We start from the raw sequence: 26,088 nt of genomic DNA, 5'->3' as shown, positions 1-26,088 counted from the left end.
TTCTCGCGACATTTCCGGGACGCTGCTGCCGGGTGAAAACATGGCGGACGAGTACGGACCTAAATGGGACCGCTGCCTCGCTGATACAGTGGTGAAAACAGGTTAGTGCGTTTTCATATGAAGCCTGTGTTTGTATTTAATTGTACATTACACCAGTTAGTAATCTGCGCTGCGGACGAAGGCGACAGACGAGACCTACCTGTCCGCGATAGAGGTGACTGAGGTCAAAGGTAAACGTGTCCCCAGAAGGAACAACCGGGGGTGTTTGGGGTCAGGAGGATGTTCTGATTGAAGTCCACAGCGTGTAAACGTGAGCTGGACGGAGAGGTGGCTTTGCTCACAGTCACTGGTTGGGTTACAGTATGGACGCCGGAGCTCGTCTCCACCCTCACCCATAAATAATTACTTTACACTTAATTCACTTTAACTCAAAGCGGCTCCATTCTACATATTAGTTTAGGGTTTATTTAAATATAAACTAAAATCACTGAACTTGTGAGGCTGAACTAAAGGCTAATACTAATAAACCACTTTATTTATATCTAGACCATGAAAAGATTTGCTCTGGAGAAATATGGATTCCAAAAATGTTTAACTTTTCTCATCAAAAGTTTTGGATTTATTCATTTTTTTAGTGTGTATAATCTGCACAACGTGTGTTGCAATCTTTAAAAGTGGAATTATTAAATTCCATTGTGAAGGTATAGACCAACACTCGAGAGGAACTTGCTTGCAGAAGTCTGAAGAATATATCATCTCAAAAACCAGTGAGAGCAATTTACAGGGATCCTCTCTCATTCCCTCACAGCATAACAACAGTTACTAACAACCGAGTGTGTTTTGTTTAGTTCCTGAAATTTTATGGTACTCATATGTTTTCAATAATTACAGATTAAGTAAAAATGATCTTGACACAACAGAGATATTACAAGGTCAGATAGTTCAGTCAGTTTTTAAAATGTCAAACTTTTAAACTTGAAATTATGAGGCAAAAACAACGTTGCATGGGATTCCAAAAGCAGCTGTTCAGTCTTTCCAGAGAAAGATGGACATTTTCAAAGTGGATGTCCAAGTAGACTGAAAACATTTTTGAGCAATGAAACAAATTGAGGTTAAGAGACATGTTTCCCTTCATGTTCAGATTTCATACAAGAAATGATTAGAAACTTCTGCGATTGTTTTGACAACTTCAGCCTTGGAAAGCAGCTCCTTCTTTTCATCCAGAATCCCTTTCTGATCAGAAATATCAGCACATTGTCACAGGAGGCTAAACAGATCTTCAAGTGGGCGGAAACTTGATCTTTACAGATGGAAATTATTAATCTGGGAGAAAATGTGGCATTGAGAGAACAGTGTGGATTTTCCCCACAGAATGTAGGAAGGAGAGTTGCGATTTTGATTTTTGTTTTGAAGATCAGAAGTTTGTGCTTCCATGTTCATAATAAATCAGCCCAAATGATTTCGTTCTTCTTGGAGGATGATGTTTGGACTGAGATTATTGTACCTGTATTTACAATGGACATGTAGAGATGAAGAGTTAATATTAGTTAATGGAAGTTTTTTTTAATTATTTTGATCAGTAAAAATATTAAATAAACTGATTATTCAAGTTTAGCAAAAAAGCTCAAACCCTATATTTCTGGAGGCAGTCTATGATGGTCTGGACCTCAGCTGGAGGGTTTACTTACTGGATAAGCCTCATCCATTTGGTTGACTGATGGCAGATTTTCAAATACAAATGGAATCAAATTATTTTGGAACATTCACCAGCTGATATTAGTCAATCAGCTCATCCTGGAAGAGGGTTTTGACTGTAAACACTATTCAGCGATTCTAAAGAATTGTCTTGCACGCAACAATCTTCAGGATTATTTCATACTTCAATTTTATGTTGAGTAAATTTTAGAGTAGAGTTCTTTTTTTCTCATAATATTTAGGATATACCGAGGATAGTGGTGCTAAATGCCAGTAAAGAGCTACTTCCTGAAGAGGTTCCAGGTGCATGATATCAACTGTTAGTCCCATAACTATTACCATCTCAATGACAGGCTTCAGTCTTTGCAAACAAAATTTACCTGTGGCAGGGAAATCAGAGTTTTTAATTCTTGTTAGAAACTGGATAACAGATGGACTAAATGGCGGACTCAAACAAATGAATCTTGAAATGATCAGAATAATCCAGGCTGTGCAGCCAAACAGCTCCAGTAGCAGGATTTTGGAAGGCATTTTTTGACACTGGTTAATTTGTACCTCTGACAGACTAAAAACTGCTAGTTGAAGGGTAAGTAGCTTCAGAGCAAACATTGGTGGCTGTAGGTTAAACAGTTCATTCTACTTGAAGACAAATGTTTTTGTTATAATCCATCTCCCTTGGAGATGTCTAGACAAAGGAAAGAATGCCAGAATGAGATGCTGATCTGCCCTCATATTTTGCCAATGCTTTTACTGTATTAGTGTCAGTGGAAAACCAGAGGCTACAGTAATGCTCTGGCGGAGGAGCAAAGGAAAGAGGTTGCGACAGACGGAGAACCTTAACTTTAACTGAATCTGGGCTTGAAATGGATGCAGAGAACAATGATTTGTTGTTGATCCAGCTGATAGTCGGGGTCCTGTGTTCCTGTCTGACATGCAGACGTTCTGTTAAAGAGAACAGTCTGAGGGTTCTGGTTTAGGCAAATCGGTCATGCTGCATAGCTCCCTGAATTTAATTAAGGGGGGGGGGGGGGGCGTTATGTGTTTTCTGTTCTGCCTGGCCTGCTGTTGGGTGTGGTGTGGTCTGCAGCGAGGTGAACTTAAGTGCACAAACACATTCCTACTCAGGTCGGAGCACTTCAAACAGGTTTGCCACCTCTGGTGCCAACGGCGATCCGTCTGCCGGGCCAGGCTGGGGCAAGACATCACTCCAGTGGGGCTTTAAACCATCACCTCTCCCGCCCGCTGACTCAAGGGCTCTGTTGTTGCTCCCTTGAACTCACTTCTCCCTCTCTTACACCCCAGTCACTGTTTTCTGTCTCTGCTGTATGTTCTTACTGCGTTTTCTCTCCCTCTCTTTTTAATGAGCGGTGTCTCACTAACTTGTGCTGTTTACTAACTCCTGCATCAATCACACATGGGGCACCCTGCCGCTTTCGTTGAGACAGATTTACATCTATGCCAGCCAGTTTTTTTTAAAACAGGATCAAACATGATCGCTTAACCTTAGCAATCAACTCAAGGCAAACCATTTAAATATGTACCTTAATCATTTCTTTTAAACTGTTTTTTCCCGCTCTTTGCAGTAACTGGCCTTGGAGTTGGTGTGATGCTGTCTGTCCTATTCTTTAAACGTAAGAGCTCTTTCTTAAGATAAGTGTGTTTTCTTGTCGTTGTTTGTTTGGACATGCTTTAAATCTTTACTCCCTCAGGTCGCACATGGCCTGTCTCATTTGGATCCGGGTTGGGACTTGGCATGGGGTACGCCAACTGTCAGCATGACTTTAGGTCACCATTCCTGATCCACGGCCGCACAGTTAAGGTGAGTGCATGTGGACAAAGAGGTATCGTTTGTCATCATTTGTTTGTCACATCATCCTCCATGATTGTTGTGGGTTGTTTTGTTTTTTTGCAGGACCAGTAATGAAGGACTAAAAATGAGGATTTCCAATGAATTTTTGAATGTCTTTTGTGTGTTGTCCTTGTTATGTTGCTGCTCATTTCTGTCCAGACACTAATGTTGGACAATATCAACATTATGTTTATCGAATGGGCATGGAGGGCGTATTTAATAAAGTAATTATGGAAAACTGGTTTTCTGTTTTTCTGTGCGTGTTTGAAAAGATGAAATGTGGTTTGGGGTGGGAGGTGATTTTGTGTCTTAATGAGCTGGGACACTCGAATGCCTGCTGTTTTGGAATGAGGGCCAGGTCCAGCATCTGCAGCCTTGTTAGCGAGTGGGAGGAAGAAACGTTACACAGAAGATGGACCGAAGCAAATACCGTTGTGAAAGACTAATGGTATTGTTAAGAGAGAGAGATGGAAAGATATTCCCATTTATAGTTGTACGTTTCCTATAACAAGCATATACACGCAGTATTTCATGCTCCAAAGTCCTACTTTAAGTTACGAGGTGTGTTTTTTTTTAGCTAAGACTCTTTTTATCACAGGGAGTTGAAGCAGCAGATAGTTTTTGAGTGTAATTGATCACTTACATGAAGTTACACGATCCTTGTTGAAGAGGTGTGCACAAAAACATTAATCCAGCCCCCTGGTGAAGCAGAATCTGTGGAATGCAGAGAAATGCCATTTCTGGACTGGAGCGTGATCTTATTACAAACAGGTGAGTTTTGTACTTTGCACCCTGAATGGAACACATGGACTAAACTTGAACATCAGAGAAAACACTTCACATCACACACATATTTTCCCTCTTCATCACTGCAGCAGTTTTCCTGTGTCAGAATTTGAGCCATGTCACTCGTCCCTTGTCCATTAAAATATTTGTTTGCCAGTGAAGCATGAACAGATAGGGGTGCTTTTAGACATAAGACAGCCTGAACACCTGTAAGGAAGGAGGCATTGGTTGGATGAAGTGCAGAAATGTGTGTGTGTGGAGGAGGGTTAGGTTGACGAGTGACAGCTGAAGTGTCAGAGGGCAGCTGAAGCTGTGGATCTCACCTGTTGGTACTTGTCTGAAAAGTCTCTTCTGTGATGAATCATAAGTATCAGACGACGATCGTAACGATCGATCGGTCAATTCAACGACCCTGAGCTAAGCTCATTTACCAAACCCTACAGGACAGTTAAGGTGTGAATCCTTCTGATGCAACTGTTCAATTTTCAGAGGGGATTATTGTGGGAGTTTTTTCCTCATTTGCAGCAGAAAGTGGTTATGACTATTTTATCAAACATAACTCATGAGTTGTTGACTGAGTTGTTTAATCTATAGGCCACACAGATCAGTCACAACTATTTCTGCAAAGAATTACTCAGAATTTCACGAAAGTAAAGAGTAACACCAAAATCTAACTTTATTAACTGATTCAAATACATGTACAGATCCAGTGGTGACGATGTTACATCAGATGACTACAATCCAATGCATCAAAAGTGGATGCACCAACATAGAATCACGCTCTCTGTGATATTCATGCTATTAGATTATGATGAGAAATGTATTCCTGTGCACACAGATTTTTTAGGTGAACTTGTGTGACTATTTTGCTGTTGTGTAATTTGGTGTATAACAATCATTAATATACCAGAGTCACATATTGTGCGTGTGAAAATGTTCTTTCGAAGACTTTTCCCTCATCTTTGAGCTGCTCTTTCAAGGTTTGAACCACAGAAGACACAAATATTTGTGCCTGACAGCAACAATTTGTACCACCAAACTGAAACCACATTCAATTACTGTAGATTGCCACGAATATTCCCCCTTGTTTCTTTCCATTTAAATTTGATTTTTATGGAGGCTACTTACTTGCCATCAAAACAAGGAAACATTTATCCCTTCAGACTTTAACTCCTAAGGGTGACAGTGCTTTCACGCCAAACTCATCTTCAGACTTGTTTGACATAAGATTGACAATCGTTTCTGGTTAAATAACCTGCGTTTTGAGTGATTTAAACCTCAATGTTAAGACAGGGAAGAACATGAATCAGCTGTTCATCTGTTACATTGCCTTATCTTACTGTTATTTCAAAATCTAAAATCACATGCGGGTAAAAAAAAAAAAAAGCCAGATGTATCTCCAAAGTTAAGGTATGATCGTCAAGTATTTGTTTGTTCCTGCTATATTTACTTTTCTTCAGTAAATCCCTTCCTGTCTGACTCCTACATTGCCTACTTTGAGTAAATGTTGAAACTTTCCCAGCAGTTTCTTTCCCTCTCCATTTTCACTCTGCGCAGCGGGACCCCAGTGTTTGGGCTCAACCGCGCCTCACCCCAGAGTTCTCCAACAAAAGGCAACAACTTGGATAGTGTTTGGAGTGGAGTTGCAGGGGAATCGAACACTGGACGGGGGGAGAACAAAGGGGAGGGACAGCTCGGAGCTGATGGACTCAAGAGATGAGATAGCCCTCGTTACCTACTCATCTCCTCATCCTCCCCGACGCACGGACGGCTCTTTTTTTCTTCTAGGATGATGTAACTGTTTTATGACAGAGTGGGCCTGGATTTATCCTCGTCGCACACGAAGTGCTCACATTTTCCTTGTAATATCCGACGGCACAGCCCGCATCCTGTGCGTGTCGGAGCCGGAGTCCAGCTTCCAGTGACGGGCTTTCAGCTCAGCGCGATCGTTGCGCGGCGCTCGGTTCTCCTGGCTGTTCCTCCTCGGGCTGGTTGAGCGCTGGTAAGGGTCCACATCCGCTGTTACTGCTCGTTACCCCGAGAGTACTTTATTACTGCTCATTAGTTTGACAGGTAACTCTATCAGTACGATGCTGAAAGTTAGTAATCATCATTCCAGAGCTAATTTGCATCACTTTATTGTTCCAACCTTTACTTTCCATCCGCTTTTTTAAGCATGTTGAAGTTTGTAACTACTCTTTATGTGTAACATTATGTCGATTTTTTAAAAAACCAAAAAAAACCAAAAAAACCCGGGTGAATCGCATAACGCATGAACGATTAAAATGGGAGTGACATTAATGTAATTTTTTTTTTTTTTTAAATGATTGACGCGTCCGCAGCTTGGATCAGGCGCTAAACGCGTCGTGAGTGACATGGCGTACTTTAATGTGGCTTTTAAAATGACCCGATCAGACACATGGCGGTAACACACGAACATATTCAGAGGCAGATGTAACGTGTCGTGGATCAAGTCTGCGTCACGACGCACTTCAACTGCAGTTGAAAGCACAACCAAGCCGTCGGTGTGACGCGTTACAGACGCGGGTTCCAGTTTGCCGCGGGGCGCTCGGTCGGTAGAGTCTGTGCTTTTGAAGTTTGTCAGCAATGATCGATATTCTTAAATGAAGTCCTTCCTCCTCACAGCAGCACATCCCCTTTATTCTCCTCCATCTGCTGCGTGGAGACGAGGCTGTTTGTGGCACCAGCATATGGAAGTGCTGAAAAGTGCGTGAAGAAGTCGACGTGGGTGACCTGCTGCACACTTTTTATTTTTTTTAATTTTTTTTTTATAAGCAACACGAGAAAACGATTTAGTAGGTTGTAAATTACGTGACTGCTCAAGGTATTTTTAAAGAATAGTGAAGCAGAGCAGAGGACAAGACAGGCCTTGAGACTCAGGTGGAGCAGATATTTGGCCTTCACAAACTTTTATTTGTAAAACAACTTTTTGCTGTAGAAATGTCACGCTGTGACATGCTTGAAGCAAAATTCAATCTGAGAGAAATAGTATTGACTGCAGCTCTTAAATGGAATGTCAGTATTTCCAGGAATAGTCCATAAAGTTAACTGAAGACAGCAGAGCATGGTGGGGAGGTGAAAGAAAAGTATGGGAGCTGAGAGTGAAGTAGGAACGGGCTTGTGACCTGCTCAGGGTCCACAGCTGTGGAGATAACTCAACCTGAGTGATAGGAATAAATAATTATTCTCCATCTAAGAGTCAAAATGATGGCAGAAACTGAGAGATGATTTTCCTTGCTTTTAATTATTAATTAAACTAGAGACCACATACACTTACTGGAAGGTCAGTTGTTCAAAGCCCAGCCCTTGTAGGCTATATGATCCAGTAGGAATGAAGGTGTGATCCCTCTGGAGTTGAGCTGTGACTGGTCAAACCAGACAGATGCTGGACCTCAGTCCAACACCGCACCATTAGTTTGCTTTCATAGTCATTAAATACAGAGTATTCACTGTATCTGTAATGTAATCAGATACAACTCACATACTGTTGATCATGTTCAGTAATTTACTGACAAAACTACATTGTGCTGTAAATCAAAACATTAATGAATTGTACTGTATATTTCCAGAACTATTTTGACTGTGACGCTGGTGCCAGTTAGTTGTTTTATATTTATGAGCTAAGCATATTAAATGGGAAAAATATGAAGCAGAGAAAGTGTTGCTTTCATGGATCACCAGGAGGTACACGACCTGAAGCTGAAGGGATACGGAAAGTAAAACATCTGACCATGAGATATCCAAACACATGAACAGCTTTTGTGACTGCCCTTTAAGAGAGTGGTTTTGTCTGGAACACGGTTAACAGAGCGCTAACACGCTGTGGTTTTCTGCCACTTTAGGTGCAGTCATGTGGCAGAGGATTCAGATCTGCTGCACACTGTTTGCACTGTGTTCAGCAGCACCGCCTGCACACATCAACCGCCTGGCGCTGTTCCCTGACAAGAGCGCCTGGTGTGAAGCCAAGAACATCACACAGATAGTCGGGCACACGGGATGTCAGCCTCGCTCTATTCAAAACAGGTCAGGATGAAGGCCCTCCCTGTCTCCCTCCCCCTCCACGTCTGATAATCTGTAAAGGCAGCAGAACAAAGTGAATCATCCGGAAATGTGTAGGTGTAAATAAGTTTAATCCTCTGGCTGATGCCTCTTGCAGTTTCCACTGACGCTATCAAAGTGCCGCCCAGAGCACAGATTAGGCAACTTCAGCCTAACCTTCCACATTGATGTGTTTTTGCTTGTTATTTAGTATTTTCTTCAAACATTTACTTAAACTTCACTTAAAGTGATTAACGTTTTTGTATTTTCAACTTTACACAAGAGTTTTGGGCTCTATGTTTATGAAAGCATGAAATTAATCAAGATCAAAGACTGACTACATGGTGTGAAGGCGAATAGGAGGAAACAATTTAAAATTAATGAGAAAACAATACTCATAAAGAGTAAATAGTGTAAATATGGAGACTCTATTCCACTACTTATTTATTGCTGTGGTAGCATTTACAGCAGCAACAGTTTAGCTGTTAATGAGACACGTGTCAACCAGTGCAGCAATGTGACTCATTACAGACGCCAGGCTTCATCGATGAAGCGCGGCAGAAGGGTCACTTTGGTGTTTCTATTTGTGTTTTAATGGGATTTGAAAAAAAACTGGAAAAATTGAGCAGCACCACATTATTCCTCTATTGAAGAAGCTGATTTGTTCTGGGAAAATTTTCTTTCAGCTTCAATCCCCAATATGAGCAGTACAAGTTCACTTGCTGCTGCCTTCATTTAACACTATAATGTCTGGGGAAGGACATGTTCTCACCGTGTTCATCATAATCACATTTACAATCAGAAGTGGACATGATAGCGCTCACCTGTATGAAAAACTAACATTAATGTTAAGAGTCTGAGGATACAAGGCTCTGATAGAAAACTGTACAAGTGATTGAAGTGTATGGGGTGTGTGTGACCAATAATACACTCTGTTCTTTTCACAGAGCTTGTCTGGGGCAGTGTTTCAGTTACAGTGTCCCCAACACGTTCCCACAGTCGACCGAGTCTTTGGTACACTGTGACTCCTGCATGCCTGCCCAGACACAGTGGGAAGTGGTGAGAGTTATAGCACATTGCACTTCACTGCGCTAACACACTCCAACACTATTTTGTCAAACTCAAACCACAAGTTTCCATCATGAAAAATGTTCATCATAAAAGGAGACATTATTGAATAGATTTTTATTGGGATTCTTTTTAGTTTTCTGTGATTCTAAGCTCATATTTTATATTCCTCTGAAGTTCGTTGTCGCTCTCAGCCAAAAGGAATCCAGTCTTGAGACAACAAAGGCTTTGTAGTGAGGTGTACGCAGTTTGGAAAGCTGCCACGTTGGTCCGGTGGGTGGGAACGCAGGTGAAGTCACCTAAAGTTTCAGAGAGAAATTTATCTTTGGGGAACAGTTCATTTGCCTGGTAGATATTCTAATTTCATTGCAAATTTTATTGGTGAAAAGTAAAAAATAAAAAGCAAAGAAAAGTAGCCATCATAAAGAAGATAGTACTCCGTCCTGTTTAGGCCCTTATGCAATATCTGGATGAAAAAGCTGAATCAGCATAAGAAATGTGGGGTAATATATTATAAAAGATAAAAATTGTAATGTAGAGATGTAGAAAGGCTATAACTATGCTGAGGGTCACAGTTAGGTTGTATATTATGTTGTATATTATGTCAATGTTTAAACACACATTTTACGCACATCAATCTGTCCATTACAACAAAACAATAAAAAAAAACAAAATTGAGTGTATAACAACGTGGGGAAATGTGTGTGTGTGTGTGTGTGTGTGTGTGTGTGTGTGTGTGTGTGTGTGTGTGTGTGTGTGTGTGTGTGTGTGTGTGTGTGAACAGGTGACTCTGGAGTGCCCAGGTAGTGAAGAATCCCCTCACGTTGATAAACTGGTGGAGAGGATATTCCAGTGCAGCTGTCAGTCCTGTAGTAAGGAAGGCGCCCAGGAGGGGGCGCTCATGCAGCTCTACCCAACAGACAACGTCCTGGACGCTCCGCCCCTACTCGACACCCTGATCGGCGTTCGGTCTCACCCTCTCCCCCCTTCAGACACACCCGCTATTAAGCACGCTCACCCGCACACTCCGCATCACACACTACCGCAAAAATCGGATGGAGGGTAGGTCAAGGTCATGACCTTGCTGATTCATTCAGACCTCCTTAGTTTCCTCCACGCTGCATCCTCTGCACCTGTCTGTAGGTTTGTGAAGGCACTTTGAAAGTATGGCTTACCGTTATGATCAAATGTTTCTCACATAAGCGCGCGCGCGCACACACAGACACACACAAACACACACACATACACAGACACACACACACACACACACATACACACACACACACACACACACACACACACACACACACACACACACACACACACACACACACACACACACATTTTCACCAAGTCATACTATCAGATTACACTAATGTAAATAGGCTCTTGCAAACTCGCCAGCATATGCACTGTTTTTGATTAAACAAGTATTTTTGTGCATTCAGAGATCCTTACTTTTAATCTGGTTTAAAGCAAAAAGAGCATTTTATGCAATAAATGTTTTGTTGTGGAAACTGTTCTTCGGTCTTTTGTTGTATTCATGCAAGTTGTAGATAGGGATCTTCTTTTCTGCCACACTGAATATCAAAAAAAAAAAGAACTTGAAGAGAGTGACTGAGTTTAACCAAATAAATATCCACAGCTTTCTTTCATTGTCTTAAAGCTTTCCCTCTAATTGTGTGCCCATTGTGGGTTTGGGCTGTGGGATATTTTGTTTACTTTGATCAACAAAACCCTTGTCATGGAAAGTCAATGATGGTACCACTTACCGGAGCTGCATGAGGTTAACAAACTCTGCTTTTTGATGCTTTACTGGCATGAATAAGATGCCACTGGGCCAAAAAGTAAAACAGGATGCTGCAGTAAAACCAGTTTTTTTTTTCATAACTAACAATTTGGAGCTAAAGTTAATGTCAGGTGAGCATCTGGTGAAGTGATCAGTGTAGATGCAGGAAATGCTGACAATTTCAGCACACACATGAACCAATACATATCAGTAATAATGATTCATCATTTTGGAGTATAAGAGATTTTGGTCCCTAAATTAATGCTGTGACTGATGCATATTTTTTAAATAAAATCAATTTTTTAAGTATCTTTCAAATAACTGACTTAGATTCAACACTGATGATGTCATTCTGATTTCACTATTGTGAGTCTAATTTATCAGTCATCTCTTCCTGTGGAAGCAGCACATAATGTGTTGTAACATAGATCCAGTGTTCAGCAGATTGTCTTTCAGGTCATTTCAGTTAATCAGTATCATAACCTAAAGTCATATTATTAGGAATAATAAGCACTTAATTACTTAAATTACATGAGAAAAATAACAGAGATCCCGTAATTACTCAGTAGTGAAAACACCATCATTGTCATCAAATGAGGTCATGATTCATAACGTTATGTAGGGATGGATGGATTAATGGATGGATGGATGGATGTGCAATTCTCAAACAGTCCGACAGATGGCAGCAGATGTTACAGTAGTGTATGGACTGGTTCATTTACTGGTTACTTTTTAAATTATTTATTCTGAAAGCAACAAACATTGTCATCACGTCTCTTCTCCTCCTTCAATCATTCCGTTATCTTTATCTACACGTCCAGGCAGTATCTTTTCTTCCATTTCTTGTCAGCTCTGACCCTTATCCTTCCATCTTTATTCTCTTGTTCTGTGTAATTCAATTTGAACAGCAAAAGGCTGACTGTCTGTCTGTGGTGCAAAAACAAATCGATCATTCCCTTATCTTGTGGCTGCAAAGCTGAATGGTCTGACACCGGGGGAAAGCAGACTGCATCAGGATAAACTAGGACATTTCTGAACAAGACACAGTTTATTTTAAATTGTATATCAAGATAAGACAAAACTTTATTGATCCACAATGGAGAAAGTTCAGTGTTTTAGATTCTCTCTGTTTAATATTTACTGCATGTTGTTCTCAAACTGGCCACCTCATCTTTTTTCTCTTGGTACTAAACAGTATTTCTTTGTTGATAGATGTTTTCTGGTACAGTTTTGACTGCCCAGGATAAATAATCTGTGGTTTTCAGTCTAACAGTATATGTGTTCTCTATCTAGTTTAATGCACCATAAACTTATTTCTTTAGATACAACACTGTATCATTTAACTTCAAACTGCATTTGGTCCTGTTAAAACCTCAGCAAAGGTCAGATGATTTTCAGCAGTGAAGTCATGGTGTTTATCCCTCAGTGTTGTAAGGTGAGATGTCAGACCATCTGAGGTCAGTGGAAACAACATTTTCAACTGATAAGAGCTACAAATTACATTGACAATGCTAAAGGTACTACAGCACCGGATCCAAATATTTATCTTTCAGAGAAATGGCAGTCATGTGTGTGTTTTTGAGCTGATCATATGAAGTTTGAAACCATTACTTTACCCTTTCCTTATTATACATATTTTATAAAGCATATATAGATTATAACTGCTTACAAAATGGAAGGTGTTGCTTTCATGAAGTTGTAAGAGCAAGTTCATGTTTAACAGGCTGGAAAAGAAATTGCTCTTTGTGTTCTATCTATCTGTTTGATAGCAGTGTAATTAAAAATGTTGCCAATCCATTAATAAGAGTGTATAGTTCTTTCTTAATACACCATCACATTTGCATACACAAGTAAAAGTGTTAAATCAAATTAAATAAAAATGTCGTTAATTTGATTTATTAACTCAAAAAATATATAAACACAACACTTCTGTTTTTGTTCCCATTTTTCATGAGATGGACTTAAAGATTTATAATACATTCCAGATACACAATATTACCATTTCTCTCAAACATTGTTCACAAATCTGTCTAAATGTGTGATAGTGAGCACTTCTGCTTTGCTGAGATAATCCATCCCACCTCACAGGTGTACCACATCAAGATGCTGATCTGACATCATGATTAGTGCATAGGTATACCTTATACTGCCCACAGTAAAAGACCACTCTGAAATGTGCAGTTGGGGTTTGTTTTTGTTTTTTGCTTTATTGGGGGTCTGGGGACTCAGAACCAGTCAGTATCTGGTGTGACCACCATTTGCCTCATGCAGTGCAACACATCTTCTTTGCATAGAGTTGATCAGATTGTCAGTTGTGGCCTGTGGAATGTTGGTCCACTCCTCTTCAATGGCTGTGAGAAGTTGCTGGATATTCGTGGGAACTGGTACACGCTGTCGTATACGCCGGTCAAGCACATCCCAAACACGCTCAATGGGTGATATGTCCGGTGAGTATGCTGGCCATGCAAGAACTGGGACATTTTCAGCTTCCAAGAATTGTGTACAGATCCTTACAACATGGGGCCATGCATTATCTTGATGAAACATGAGGATGTTCATGGATGTATGGCACAACAATGGGCCTCAGGATCTCATCACGGTATCTCTGTGCATTCAAAATGCCATCGATAAAATGCACCTGTGTTCTTCATCCATAACAGATGTCTGCACATACCATAACCCCACCACCACCACGGGCCACTCGATCCACAACATTGACATCGGCAAAGCGCTCACCCACACAATGCCACACACGCTGTCTGCCATCTGCCCTGGACAATGTAAACTGAGATTCATCCGTGTTCATCGAATGTGAGCATTTGCCCACTGAAGTCTGTTACGGCGACAATCTGGAGTCAGGTTAAGACCCCCATGAGGACAACGAGCATGCAGTTGAGCTTCCCTGAGACGTTTTCTGACAGTTTGTGCAGAAATTGTTTGGTTATGCAAACCAATTGTTTCAGCAGCTGTCTGAGTGGCTGGTCTCAGACGATCTCGGAGGTGAACCTGCTGGATGTGGAGATCCTGGGCTGGTGTGGTTACACGTGGTCTGCAGTTGTGAGGCTGGTTGGATGTACTGCCATATTCTCTGAAACGCCTTTGGAGATGGCTAATGGTGGAGAAATGAACATTCAATGCACGAGCAACAGATCTGGTTGACATTCCTGCTGTCAGCATGCCAATTGCACGCTCTCTCAATGCTTGTGGCATCTGTGGTATTTTGCTGTGAGACAAGACTGCACATTTCAGGGTGGTCTTTTATTGTGGGCAGTATAAAGTATACCTGTGCACTAATCATGATGTCAGATCAGCATCTTGATGAGGTACACCTGTGAGGTGGGATGGATTATCTCAGCAAAGCAGAAGTGCTCACTATCACACGTTTAGACAGATTTGTAAACAATGTTTGAGAGAAATGGTAATATTGTGTATCTGGAATGAATTATAGATCTTTAGGTTCATCTTATGAAAAATGGGAGCAAAAACAAAAGTGTTGCGTTTATATTTTTTTTGAGTATAATTTAATTACTTTCTTAAATATCATTTAATGCCCATCAATCAAAGGTTAAAGTAATGTAGCCGCAAGAGGACACAAGCCAATGTCTTATTGTGCCGGTCCCAAGCCCGGATAAATACAGAGGGTTGCATCAGGAAGGGCATCCAGCGTAAAGCTTTTGCCAAATCAAACATGCGAATCAAAACTAAGACTTCCATACCGGATCGGTCGAGGCCCGGGTGAACAATGTCACCATCAGCGCTGTTGACCTACAGGGTGCCGGTGGAAATTGGACTATTGTTGGTCGAAGATGGAGAAGGGGGAAAGTGTGTTCGGAGGGAGAGAGCGAAGAGGAACTCCAAGAGTATAGGACTGAGAGTAGGGGATGTTGAATGTTGGAACTATGACAGGAAAAGGTAGAGAGTTGGTTGACATGATGCAGAGGAGGAAGGTAGACATACTGTGTGTCCAGGAGACCAGGTGGAAAGGTAGCAAGGCTAGAAGTTTAGGAGCAGGGTTCAAGTTGTTCTAACATGGTGTAGATAGGAAGAGAAATGGAGTAGGAGTTATCTTGAAGGAGGAGTTTGTTAGGAATGTCCTGGAGGTAAAAAGAGTGTCATATAGAGTGATGAGTCTGAAGCTAGAAATCGAAGGTGTGATGTTCAATGTTGTTAGCGGGTATGTTCCACAGGTAGGATGTGAGCTGGAGGAGAAGGAGAAATTCTGGTTGGACTTTGATGACGTGATGCAGAGCATACCTAGAAGTGAGAGAGTTGTCATTGGTGCAGACTTCAGTGGGCATGTTGGTGCAGGAAACAGAGGTGATGAGGAGGTGATGGGCTGGTTTGGTATCCAGGAGAGGAACACATTCAACTGATAAGAGCTATCAGTTGGTGGTTGACTTTGCAAAAAGGATGGAAATGGCTATAGTAAGTACTTTCTTCCAGAAGAGGCAGGAACATAGGGTGACCTGTAAGAGTGGTGGTAGGAGCACACAGGTAGACTACATCTTATGTAGACGGTGTAATCTGAAGGAAATTAGTGACTGCAAAGTAGTGGTAGGCGAGACTGTAGCCAAACAGCATAGGATGGTGGTGTGTAGGATGACTCTTGTGGTGAGGAAGATGAAGAGGGAAAAGGGCTGAAGATGAAATGGTGGAAGCTGAAAAAGGAAGACTGTTGCATGAGTTAAGACAGGCTCTGGGTGGTCAAGAGGTGCTTCCAGATGACTGGACAACTACAGCTAATGTGATCAAGGAGAAAGGTAGGAGAGTACTGGGTGTGTCATCTGGAAGGAAAGTAGATAAGGAGACTTAGTGGTGGAATGAGGAGGAAAAAGAGGTTAGCTAAGAAGAAGTGGGACATTGAGAGGACTGAGGAGAGTAGACAGGAGTACAGGGAGATGCAGCGTAAGGTGAAGGTAGAGGTAGCAAAGGCCAAACAAGGGGCTTATGATGACTTGTATGCTAGGTTGGACAGTAAGGAGGGAGAGACTGATCTATACAGGTTGGCAAGACGGAGAGACAGAGATGGGAAGGACATGCAGCAGGTTAGGGTGATTAAGGATAGGGATGGAAGTCTATTGACAGGTGCTACTAGTGTGATGGGAAGATGGAAAGAGTACTTTGAAGAGTTGATGAACGTGGAAAATGAGAGAGAAAAAAGACTAGAAGAGGTGGCTGTTGTGGACCAGGAAGTAGCAAAGATTAGTCAGAATGAAGTGAGGAGGGCATTGAAGAGGATGAAGAGTGGACAGGCAGTCGGTCCTGATGATATATACCTGTAGAGGTTTGGAAGTGTCTATGAGAGGTGGCAGTAGAGTTTCCGACTGGGTTGTTCAACAGGATCTTAGATAGTGAGAAGATGCCTGAGGAATGGAGAAGTGTGCTGGTGCCCATTTTTAAGAACAAGGGAGATGTGCAGAGTTGTGGCAACTACAGAGGAAGAAAGGTGAAGAGCCATACAATGAAGTTATGGGAAAGAGTAGTGGAAGCTAGACTAAGGGCAGAAGTGAACATTTGTGAGCAGCAGTATGGTTTCATGTCAAAACAGAGTACTACAGATGTAGTATTTGCTTTGAGGATGTTGATAGAGAAGTACAGAGAAGGTCAGAGGGAGCAGCATTGTGTTCTCGTAGATCTGGAGAAAGCTTATGACAGGGTGCCCAGAGAGGAACTGGTATTGTATGAGGAAGTCTGGAGTGGCAGAGAAGTATGTTAGAGCAGTGCAGGACATGTATGAGGACTGTAAGACAGTGGTGAGGTGTGCTGTAGGTGTGACAGAGGAGTTCAAGGTGGAGGTGGGACTGCATCAGGGATCAGCTCTGAGCCCCTTCTTGTTCGCTATGGTGATGGACAGGCTGACAGACGAAGTTAGACATGAATCTCCATAGACTATGATGTTTGCAGATGACATTGTGATCTGCAGTGAGAGCAGGGAACAGGTGGAGGAGAAGCTAGAGAGGTGGGGGTTTGTCCTGGAAAGGAGAGGAATGAAGGTTAGCCGCAGTAAGACAGAGTACATGTGTGTGAATGAGAGGGACCCAAGTGGAAGAGTGAGGTTACAGGGAGAAGAGATCAAGAAGGTGGAGGATTTTAAGTACTTAGGGTCAACAGTTCAGAGCAATAGAGAGTGTGGAAAAGAGGTGAAGAAGCGTGTACAGGCAGGATGGGACGGGTGGAGAAAAGTGTCAGGTGTGATGTGTGATAGAAGAGTTTCAGCTAAAATGAAAGGAAAGGTGTACAAAACTGTGGTGAGACCAGTGATGTTGTTTGGTCTAGAGACAGTGTCACTGAGGAAAAGACAGGAGACAGAGCTGGAGGTAGCAGAGATGAAGGTGCTGAGGTTCTCTTTGGGAGAAGGAATGAGTACATCAGAGGGACAGCTCATGTTAGAGGTTTTGGAGATAGAGTCAGAGAGGCCAGACTGAGATGGTTTGGACATCTCCAGAGGAGAGATAGTGAATATATTGGTAGAAGGATGCTGAGTTCTGAACTGCCAGGCAGGAGGCCTAGAGGAAGACCAAAGAGGAGGTTTATGGATGTAGTGAAAGAGGACATGAAGGTAGTTGGTGTGACAGAAGAGGATGCAGAAGACAGGGTTAGATGGAGGAAATTGATTTACTGTGGCGACCCCTGAAGGGAAAAGCCGAAAGGAAAAGAAGAATCAAAAGTTAAAGTTGTTTACAATCTCACAACTCAACTGTTCCCATTCATGTCTTTAATATAGAACTGATTATATTATCAGAATTTGTAAGTCAGTGTAGGTTCAAAATAAATCTTTATAAATTATTTCATTGTTAAACAACAATGATGTATAATGTATACCTACGTTTGTGGTCTTTCAGTTCTTCCATATTTTTTGTTTTCTGTGATATTGTTTGCAGAAGTGTGTAGTGTCTTGAAAAAGAACACCAAATATTTACACATTTTTGTTGCTAATATGTTTAGAAATAAAAAGTATCCAATGCGTTGTGGCGAGAACGCGCGCACAGCAGTGACGCGCGCCGTCCGGAGCGCCTCGCTCAGGCAGCAGCTTCACCACAGCGACACAGGTTCGAGTACCGGGCGCGTCTGTCCGCTGCTGCTTTGCGATCCACCGGCGGGATTATTCTGTAGACGGACCGAGAGTTGCTGGAGAATAATTCAACATAGGGACGAGAGGACTTAGCCGAATCTGTACTTGGAGGTAAGCAACAACATTTATATTGTTTTGTTTTTTGACATTATGAAATTATCGAAAAAGCAGAGAAACATAGTGAAAAATAAGTGTATTATATCATCTCTCTGTCCCTGTCTCTGTCTCTCTCTCTCTCTCTCTCTCTCTCTCTCTCTCTCTCTCTCTCTCTCTCTCTCTCTCTATCTATCTATCTATCTATCTATCTATCTATCTATCTATCTATCTGTCTGTCTGTCTGTCTGTCTGTCTGTCTATTAATTACAGCTCTCTTTTCTTCCTCTCTCCACACAGACACACACACACACACACACACACACACACACACACACACACACACACACACACACACACACACACACACACACACACACACACACACACACGTATTCTTTCAGTGTGGGTTGGTATCTGCAGCTCAGCAGGAGGATGATCAGGTGAAGAATTTGGACTGATTCATTTAAAATTCCACATATTGGCATCCAGTCAATTCTCTATAGTGACAAAGATCAAAGCCCAGATTAATGATCGAGTTAAAGCGCTTAACAGTGTCCACATATGTGTGTGAAAATCAAAGAGATCCATAGGTCTCATTTACATACAGTAATGAGTTATTGGCTGCCTGCATACCATGAGGTGGTCGGGTCTGCATCCACGCACCATGAGTCTTATTGATGGATTTACATCCGAAGGAATCAGCCGGACAGACCTTCACGCATTAGGATCGTTGTTTATGATTGTGTGATGATGAAACTGTGAGCTGACCTCATCCATACACAACAGGTTCTCTTTCTTTTAATGAATAACAGCATGAAGAGTTTGAATCAGAGGTCTGACCAGAGTGTGTGTGTGTGTGTGTTTCAGGATGTGTGGTATGGACGTGGAGCCAGATAACGGCAGCTCAAGCGAGGAAGAGAAGGATGATGAATTCTGGGGGGCTGGGGAGAGAGTGAAGATGCTACCCCCTCCCATGGCCCACAGTGGGGGCAGTGCATGGGGTAGCCGGCGGGGCAGGTGTGGCTGTGTGTCCTGCGGGGCGGCGCTCATCCTGTGGAACCTGTGTGTGGTGCTGGTCAGCGCTCTGCTGCTGGTGACCGTCTTCTCTGTGGTGCTGCTGCCTGCTGTGCTGCTGCTTTACATGGGCTTCCTCTGCCATTCCAGGGTGAGTAGTCAACAGCACTGAGGTGTGGAGTTCAGGCATGTTAATGTGTTGTTTGCCTCTGTTTTAGCCACACTATGCTGCTTATCCTCCCTTTGGATGATGCGTTTAAAGACACTGGCTGAGATGGACACTGATTCACTGGCATCATATCAAACACAGAAAACTTTTACTAGAAATATGCCTCAGAATGTGAAATATGAACAGTAAGACCTATGATTTCTATTATGCAAGATAATATTTCTACATTTCATGCTCCCATAGATTTTTAATTTTTGCTGATTTTTCAAATAAAATTTCCCTTCACTTACTTTCCTGAAGCTGTAATTTAAAACAGACTCAGTGAACAACCTTCAACCACTCAAATGTAATCACAAAACAATTTGTAAGAACAACTAACACCCGGGCGCCACGGTGACGCAGTGGGTATTGATGTTGCCTCGAGTCACAGCAGGATGGATTGATGGATGGATGGATGGATGGATGGATGGATGATGGATGGATGATGGATGGATTACAAAAGTTAATATCTATAAATATAACTTATCAAGAGAAAAGATACTTGATTTACCTCCGTCTTTACATATTGCAATAGATTATATCCTTTACACTCTCTTCATGCTCAATAATCTTAACAAGTCAAGCTTTGGTTTCCAATGGAAACCATATTCACAACTAATCATAATGCTGGATGTGTCCTTGAAAGTAACCTGTTATAAGTTTTCATCATATTTTCTCTCTATCTCAATCATTATTTAGCAAAATAAGGGCAAAAATGCACAAATTATATGAAAAGATTTTTAATGGGGATTAAGTTGACATATTGTTAGCTATGTGTTATTCTCCTTTATAAGGCTTACAGAGAAAATTTCTCATAAATGTAAGAATACAAACTGGGGCCATTAACATGTTCTGCATTTTTGCAGAATGCTATCAATAGGGAAGACATGTGAAGAACATTTAGTTCTTGGTATTTGCAGTATTTGATCAGATTAATAAATAATGCAAAGGCGAGTCTGAAGTATGACACAGCCAGTAGTTGTCCTCAATTGTTTTGCTTGCACAGTACTGTATATGACTTTACTTAAGCCATCTTGAAACCTCGTTGTACTCTGCAGCAAACAAAATTGAAATAATTTTACGTAAAACAAGAAGTGACGCAAGACTAAATGAGACCTAAAAAACCAAGACTGCAAGCTGCAATATAAAATCTCTAGAATGACATAATGGAGAAAGATCCGTTAGAATGTCATTATCTTCTCACAGCACCAAATCTATCTGCTGAAGGCACTTTTGGCACCTTGGAGTATCATTACCTTGTGTTCTGGTGCTGCCCATAATTGATTCCATGCTAACTGGGGGTTTCTAAGGTTTGGCAAAACATTTTTCAAATGAACATTCCATTTGATTTAGAGAGGCTGTAGGTGGGACCCTGCTAGTAGCAAAGTTACTTCTCATGACAGATAGATTTTGTGAATTTTAAGCACAGGTGGCAGAAAACTACAACAAATAGTGTCTGAAGCCCAACATCAGATGTTATTTGGGTTGACATTACTTATGATGTCTTTAGAATAGATAAAAGTACTCTTCAATTAGACTGCAATGGGACAATTCCTGAAACTTTCAGTTTTAGTTCATTTTTTAAATTTATTACGTATTATTTTCATAATTTTGGCCATATGCTTAGATTCAAACTGGTGACAGACTGAACATGAATAGAATAGAGGATCTACTGAACAGACTTTTAAAGCTGCTGACAGTAGACAGAGTCTGTGCAGTAGACAGAGGTGTGTGTCTGCATGAGCTGGAGTGAGTTTAACAATCCTGTTGCTGGGGTTTGTTTGTCAGAGGTGAAACTTCCTAAATCACTTTTAAAAAGGGGGCTTCAGGTTCAACCAAATGCTTTTCACCGGGTCTAATTTTGACAGAGAGGAAATATTCTGCTTCAAGTTTATGTACCTTGAGATCTGAAGGATGTCTGCATGCTTTCACCTCAAGCACTCTCTGATCGTGTCTCACGCTCTTCCTCTTCTTATGCATTTACTGATTTGCTCTCTTTGCTGCCTGCCACTGTCATTTTTTATTTTCGCAGTTTCCGTCTTTATCTCTCCTCTGTTTTTCTTGATTGACAGCTCAGAGGGTAACTGAAAGCCACTGAGCCACTTCTCCTCTGAGCTGCAGAACAGCTCTGTCACAGCTCACCACCTCCACGTCCCACCCTGAATATCTACAAACACTCACACACATACTCATCATATCTATTTGCTTTTTGCTCGAAGAGAAACTGCTGCTGCCAAAATGTTCATCAGGTCCTCTGGAGCGTCTGCCTGTTCTGATGATACCTGCTGATTTTGTCTCCACAGGTTCTTGATGCCTCTTCTGCCATCTGCCGTTATCTGGATGACAATAGCTGCTCAGCCCTCATCATTCTTGGCTTTGTGATGATGTCACCACTAGTGGTTGTTGCAGCGGCCATATTCTGCTTGCTGCTCCGCCGGTTCCATCTTCTGCTCCTTATTCAGCCAATGGCGCGGGCCTGGTACCGAGGATGGTTTCCGGGCTGGGCGGGCAGCATCCATGCCTGGGTCTGATCGAGAAGAGTCAAGATGAATCAGGAAGTTTGATCAGTGTATGGTCGATAAAATAAACAGCATACAACTTAATTAACACTGTTATATCACACTTAGGCTGTCAACACTACTTCTCAGCTAGCTGCTACACTGTGAGGGAGATTTTTTTTTAAACATTGATTTTCTGTCTTGCTCAGAGTTAGATGAGAACGATTACACCACTGTCAAATCTGTAGCATAAACATGAAGCTACAAGTGTCATCTGATTAGCTTATCCAACAGCACATGAGTGGGACATAGGTGTTTGTATATTTTGCCCTCATCCCAAGAATATGAGATTTTGTGTGTGTTTATTGTACATATTTCCTCTTCATTCTTGTTTGTTCTGTTTCAGGAGCCAAAATATTTTTGTGTATTTATCTTAATTGAAATGTAGTCTTTAACTTCATATACAAAAATCACAAACCTGCACTCATTTAATCTGAGGAACAAAAAGTTTTGTAAAATAAAATATCATTGTAAGATTTTCCTTCGTGAGCAAGACTCAAAATAGAAATTTAAATTTAGAGAGCAGCACATAGACGACTGGTTTATTCTGGTACTGTAGCATTCATTTGGAATTAATGTACAAAACTAACGTGATTTGTGATTTTACTTTCAGTTTGTGAACTATACTGACATTTAAATGTTGATGTTTTATATTATTTATTGTGAAAAACAGAAAATAATCAGAAAACAGACAGTGTGTAAGGAATTAAATCTGATCTATAAAGTGAATTAAAGTTGTAGACAGGTTTATCTGATGTATCTATCTTAAAACCAACTACATTTAAAGTTCACTCTTCATTCTGAAAACGAGCTGGAGACAAAGCAGTGGCTGCTCGGAGGAAACCTTTTGTAAAAGAGAGACTTTAATCATCCGCTGAGGATCTGAATGTGCCGCCCACTTGCGTTCTGGTCAATGAAATTCATTATTGACACAGACAAATGATTCATCTTTAATTGTGTGTTGCTGCACTGTGTTAAAATGTCCAGATTTGTGTTGGATTTCTCCTGAGAAGGATTTGAATCAGAAGACTAATGAAAGCAAATGAACTGCTGGCATGTTTGGTTAACAATGTTGGAAGTGGACACATACAAAATAACACAGTATACGAAACCCTTAATAAATCTATTGTACCTGTATTCGTCTCAGTCCTATTTAAAGCTATTCACTCTGCAAGTGAAACAGAAACCAACATTTCTTTCTAAAACTTTGGAACCAATTTGGTTGGAAAACCCTTTTAATCAAACTTGTTATTTATTTAGAATTTGCAACAATTACGCGCACAAAAACACCGCCCAGGTAACTAAACACACCATGAGTCTCAGACATGTTGTCTATATTACTGAAACTATCAGTGTTGGTTCCAGGGTCAGACCACTGGGGGATTCAGCCCCCAGAAAGAGGACACATGTCTGTGGACGCATACATTTTTGGGTACCATGACTCTGCAAGACAGGCTAACAATGCACATGGCAGAGAATTATACTGGCAACATGCTGCCATGTAAAATTATATTTATTTCGCTGTACCATAAACATTTGTGTTATGTTGCAGAAGCTTAGAGCCATTCTCTGGCCCTGCAGAGCATTATATAATTATAATTTAACAGACGATGCAAAGACCACCGATCAATGGGTGGAAATGAACTGCAGCGTGTTTATATTCTAGGTTGGGAGTAGGCACAGAATTAACAGCAAACATGCGCCCCACTGCCTGTGCTTACAACATTAACACAACATCACTAACACATCACCTGAAGATCGAACAGGACAGCCAACAGTCCCCTGAGCCTTTGTGTTCCTAATGCAGAACAGTAACCAAACAGAAAGACTGCTCCCTTACTGTCAATACTAATAATAACAACACTTAATGGTAAAATCACTGTAATGAATTTTACCCTTAAGGCCACCTCCTTCAGCTTATAAGACCTAGTATCTGCATTATGTGAGCCACACCAGTGGATACACGTCAAGGACAAGCCAGTACTCTATTTCATACTGTAATGGGTAGGTGTGTGTGTTGTTCCATCCTACTAGGGTGGCGCTGTATGTTCTGAAAGAGTTTGAGGTACGATGTACATTAAAGTATATCTATGGTTCTATTTTGATTAAAAACACAAAAATTTCCCTTCATTTTTTGGAAGGGGAACTGACAGTAATTTTCATCCCATTTTCTAGCGTTTACTTTGATATCAACAAAACAGCAGCACATTGTCATGTATAGCCTGATCAAGAGATGGCTTTGTTCAGTTTCTTTTGTGATAGATGTCTTATAAAGGTTTCTGGAGTCTGAAAGCTTTCAGTCCACATCACATTAGCATTATGACTTGGATTACAAAACAAAATTATTTAAAAACAGAGAAGTTTTTTTAAAGGATGTGTAAGCACAGAACAACAATGTTCTGAAGCATCATTAGTATACAGTATGTTTGAACCGCAGACAGTCTAATAGTATTTTTTGTAGGCGTACTCTTTCATGTTTCTATATGGAAATGATTTTCGGAGACTCGCTTTGGCAGAGTAATTTTTATTTGAGATATTTTAATTATGTCTTTTCCCTGTGACTCTGGTGAGCTGTTAGGACAACACTCCCCATAATCAAACATTTGGCAGTAACATCTGGGAAAATCTCCCAGTTAATGTGAAGAAGCCTTGAGTTGTGTTCAACAAAGTGTTTGTTGAACACATGGCAACAAATACCAGCGGCACGATAATGCAATTATAATAGTTTGAGTGGTGAAAACTGAAAAACGTAATGAATATTTTCATACTGGTTTGAATATCGGTGTCTGATGTTTCCTAGCCCCCCACAAATCGTCATGAACCCACAGAAACAGGAGGAACTACCGTCTCCAAACTCACTGCAGCGTCGTCTTCATTCAGAGCAGTGAACCTTCTGGCCTGTGCGAATATTTTCACATTTAAAAATCAATAAAGGTCTGCATTTGACCATTATTTCCATTAGCAATAAATCTGACAGCTATTCTCAATTACAGGTTAATTGTTTGGTCTATAAAATGTCCACTTGAATAAAAATGCTTATCAGTATAATCTAAAATCATCAAATAGTTTCTTGTCCAAGTAAAAACTATTTTACTATTATACAGAACACAGAAAAAGTAAAAACACTTGAATTTTAGAAGAAGGAACCAACAAACATTTTTCCTAAAAAGCGTCTGAATTGACATTTAATTTTCTTTCAGTTGTCTGTGGAGATAATTGGCTAATCTTTGCAAAGATGACATAATTGCATTGTATAAATTCTTTATTATTTCCGGGACATTCGATTTAATTGCAAAGAAAACGCTTTAGTGCAACAAAAAAGAAGAAAGAGGAACTAACACAGGTTAGTGAAGTCAATTTGGTTCATTCTCTGGGGATCACACAAGTCTGCACCAACATTCATGACAATCCATCAAGTTGTCCAGTGATATTGGAGCGAACACAACTTCCTGTGACTGAAGGAGAGGCAAACACAGCTGGTCCGATTCCAAGAATAGTTTGTCAGTAATTCTTCAAACTTGAATCCACAAGCAGTCATTACCCACCTTGAACAACCCACCCCCCTTTTTAAACATTAGCCTCCATCCACACACTCACCTGTTTTCCATGACAACCACATTATATCAGAGTGAATGCTGGAGGTGAACTCTGGGGGTGAAATTATGTGCCACAAAAGGGAAACTGTTGAGCTGACTGTAATAATATATCTGTATCTAGTGTGTGTGTGTGTGTGTGTGTGCGTGTGTGTGTGTGCGTGTGTGTGTGTGTGTGTTTCTGAAATTCAGTTATTTAATGCAATGATTTTGTGGAACAATCAGAACCAAGATCATTGAGAAATAAGCACAAACTGTGGGATGAAAAATCTACTAAGTATCAGCTTAATGTATTTTCATC

General features: G+C 41.0%; 3 protein-coding genes across 3 annotated transcripts in view; all 3 read left to right on the top strand.

The window, feature by feature from the left end:
- Positions 1 to 3,784, top strand: part of LOC137594945 (MICOS complex subunit Mic10-like) — a 3,793-nt gene extending 9 nt beyond the window's left edge. The window contains exons 1-4 of the mRNA XM_068314653.1: positions 1 to 101; positions 3,279 to 3,326; positions 3,405 to 3,514; positions 3,608 to 3,784. The exon at positions 1 to 101 is cut by the window's left edge and continues 9 nt beyond it. Of these exons, the coding sequence (XP_068170754.1) occupies positions 41 to 101; positions 3,279 to 3,326; positions 3,405 to 3,514; positions 3,608 to 3,616 (228 nt within the window). The 5' untranslated portion in view covers positions 1 to 40 and the 3' untranslated portion in view covers positions 3,617 to 3,784. The remainder of the gene's footprint in view (positions 102 to 3,278; positions 3,327 to 3,404; positions 3,515 to 3,607) is intronic.
- A 2,105-nt stretch (positions 3,785 to 5,889) lies between these two features.
- On the top strand, positions 5,890 to 10,974 carry nbl1 (NBL1, DAN family BMP antagonist). Its single transcript, XM_068316279.1, has 4 exons — positions 5,890 to 6,332; positions 8,194 to 8,374; positions 9,337 to 9,448; positions 10,242 to 10,974. Exons 2-4 carry the CDS (start codon positions 8,202 to 8,204, stop codon positions 10,521 to 10,523), a joined length of 567 nt encoding a protein of 188 aa, XP_068172380.1. The 5' UTR covers positions 5,890 to 6,332; positions 8,194 to 8,201; the 3' UTR covers positions 10,524 to 10,974.
- Positions 10,975 to 18,291: 7,317 nt separating this feature from the next.
- LOC137595848 (transmembrane protein 88-like) lies at positions 18,292 to 23,325 on the top strand. Its single transcript, XM_068316192.1, has 3 exons — positions 18,292 to 18,429; positions 19,282 to 19,579; positions 21,940 to 23,325. Exons 2-3 carry the CDS (start codon positions 19,283 to 19,285, stop codon positions 22,165 to 22,167), a joined length of 525 nt encoding a protein of 174 aa, XP_068172293.1. The 5' UTR covers positions 18,292 to 18,429; position 19,282; the 3' UTR covers positions 22,168 to 23,325.
- Positions 23,326 to 26,088: the final 2,763 nt, after the last annotated feature.

The sequence above is a fragment of the Antennarius striatus genome, chromosome 5, assembly GCF_040054535.1.
Source record: "Antennarius striatus isolate MH-2024 chromosome 5, ASM4005453v1, whole genome shotgun sequence".
Lineage (NCBI taxonomy): Eukaryota > Metazoa > Chordata > Actinopteri > Lophiiformes > Antennariidae > Antennarius > Antennarius striatus.
The sequence above is the reverse complement of the archived record's forward strand: the minus strand, read 5'-3'. Positions and strand labels throughout refer to the sequence as shown.

Bases quoted from the DNA above. Each gene is read 5' to 3' on its own strand.
- LOC137595848 (XM_068316192.1), top strand. From the start codon at position 19,283: ATGTGTGGTATGGACGTGGAGCCAGATAACGGCAGCTCAAGCGAGGAA. The intron at 19,580-21,939 runs GTGAGTAGTCAA...TTGTCTCCACAG, and splicing joins GCTTCCTCTGCCATTCCAGG to GTTCTTGATGCCTCTTCTGC.
- nbl1 (XM_068316279.1), top strand. From the start codon at position 8,202: ATGTGGCAGAGGATTCAGATCTGCTGCACACTGTTTGCACTGTGTTCA. The intron at 8,375-9,336 runs GTCAGGATGAAG...TTCTTTTCACAG, and splicing joins CCTCGCTCTATTCAAAACAG to AGCTTGTCTGGGGCAGTGTT. The intron at 9,449-10,241 runs GTGAGAGTTATA...GTGTGTGAACAG, and splicing joins CCCAGACACAGTGGGAAGTG to GTGACTCTGGAGTGCCCAGG.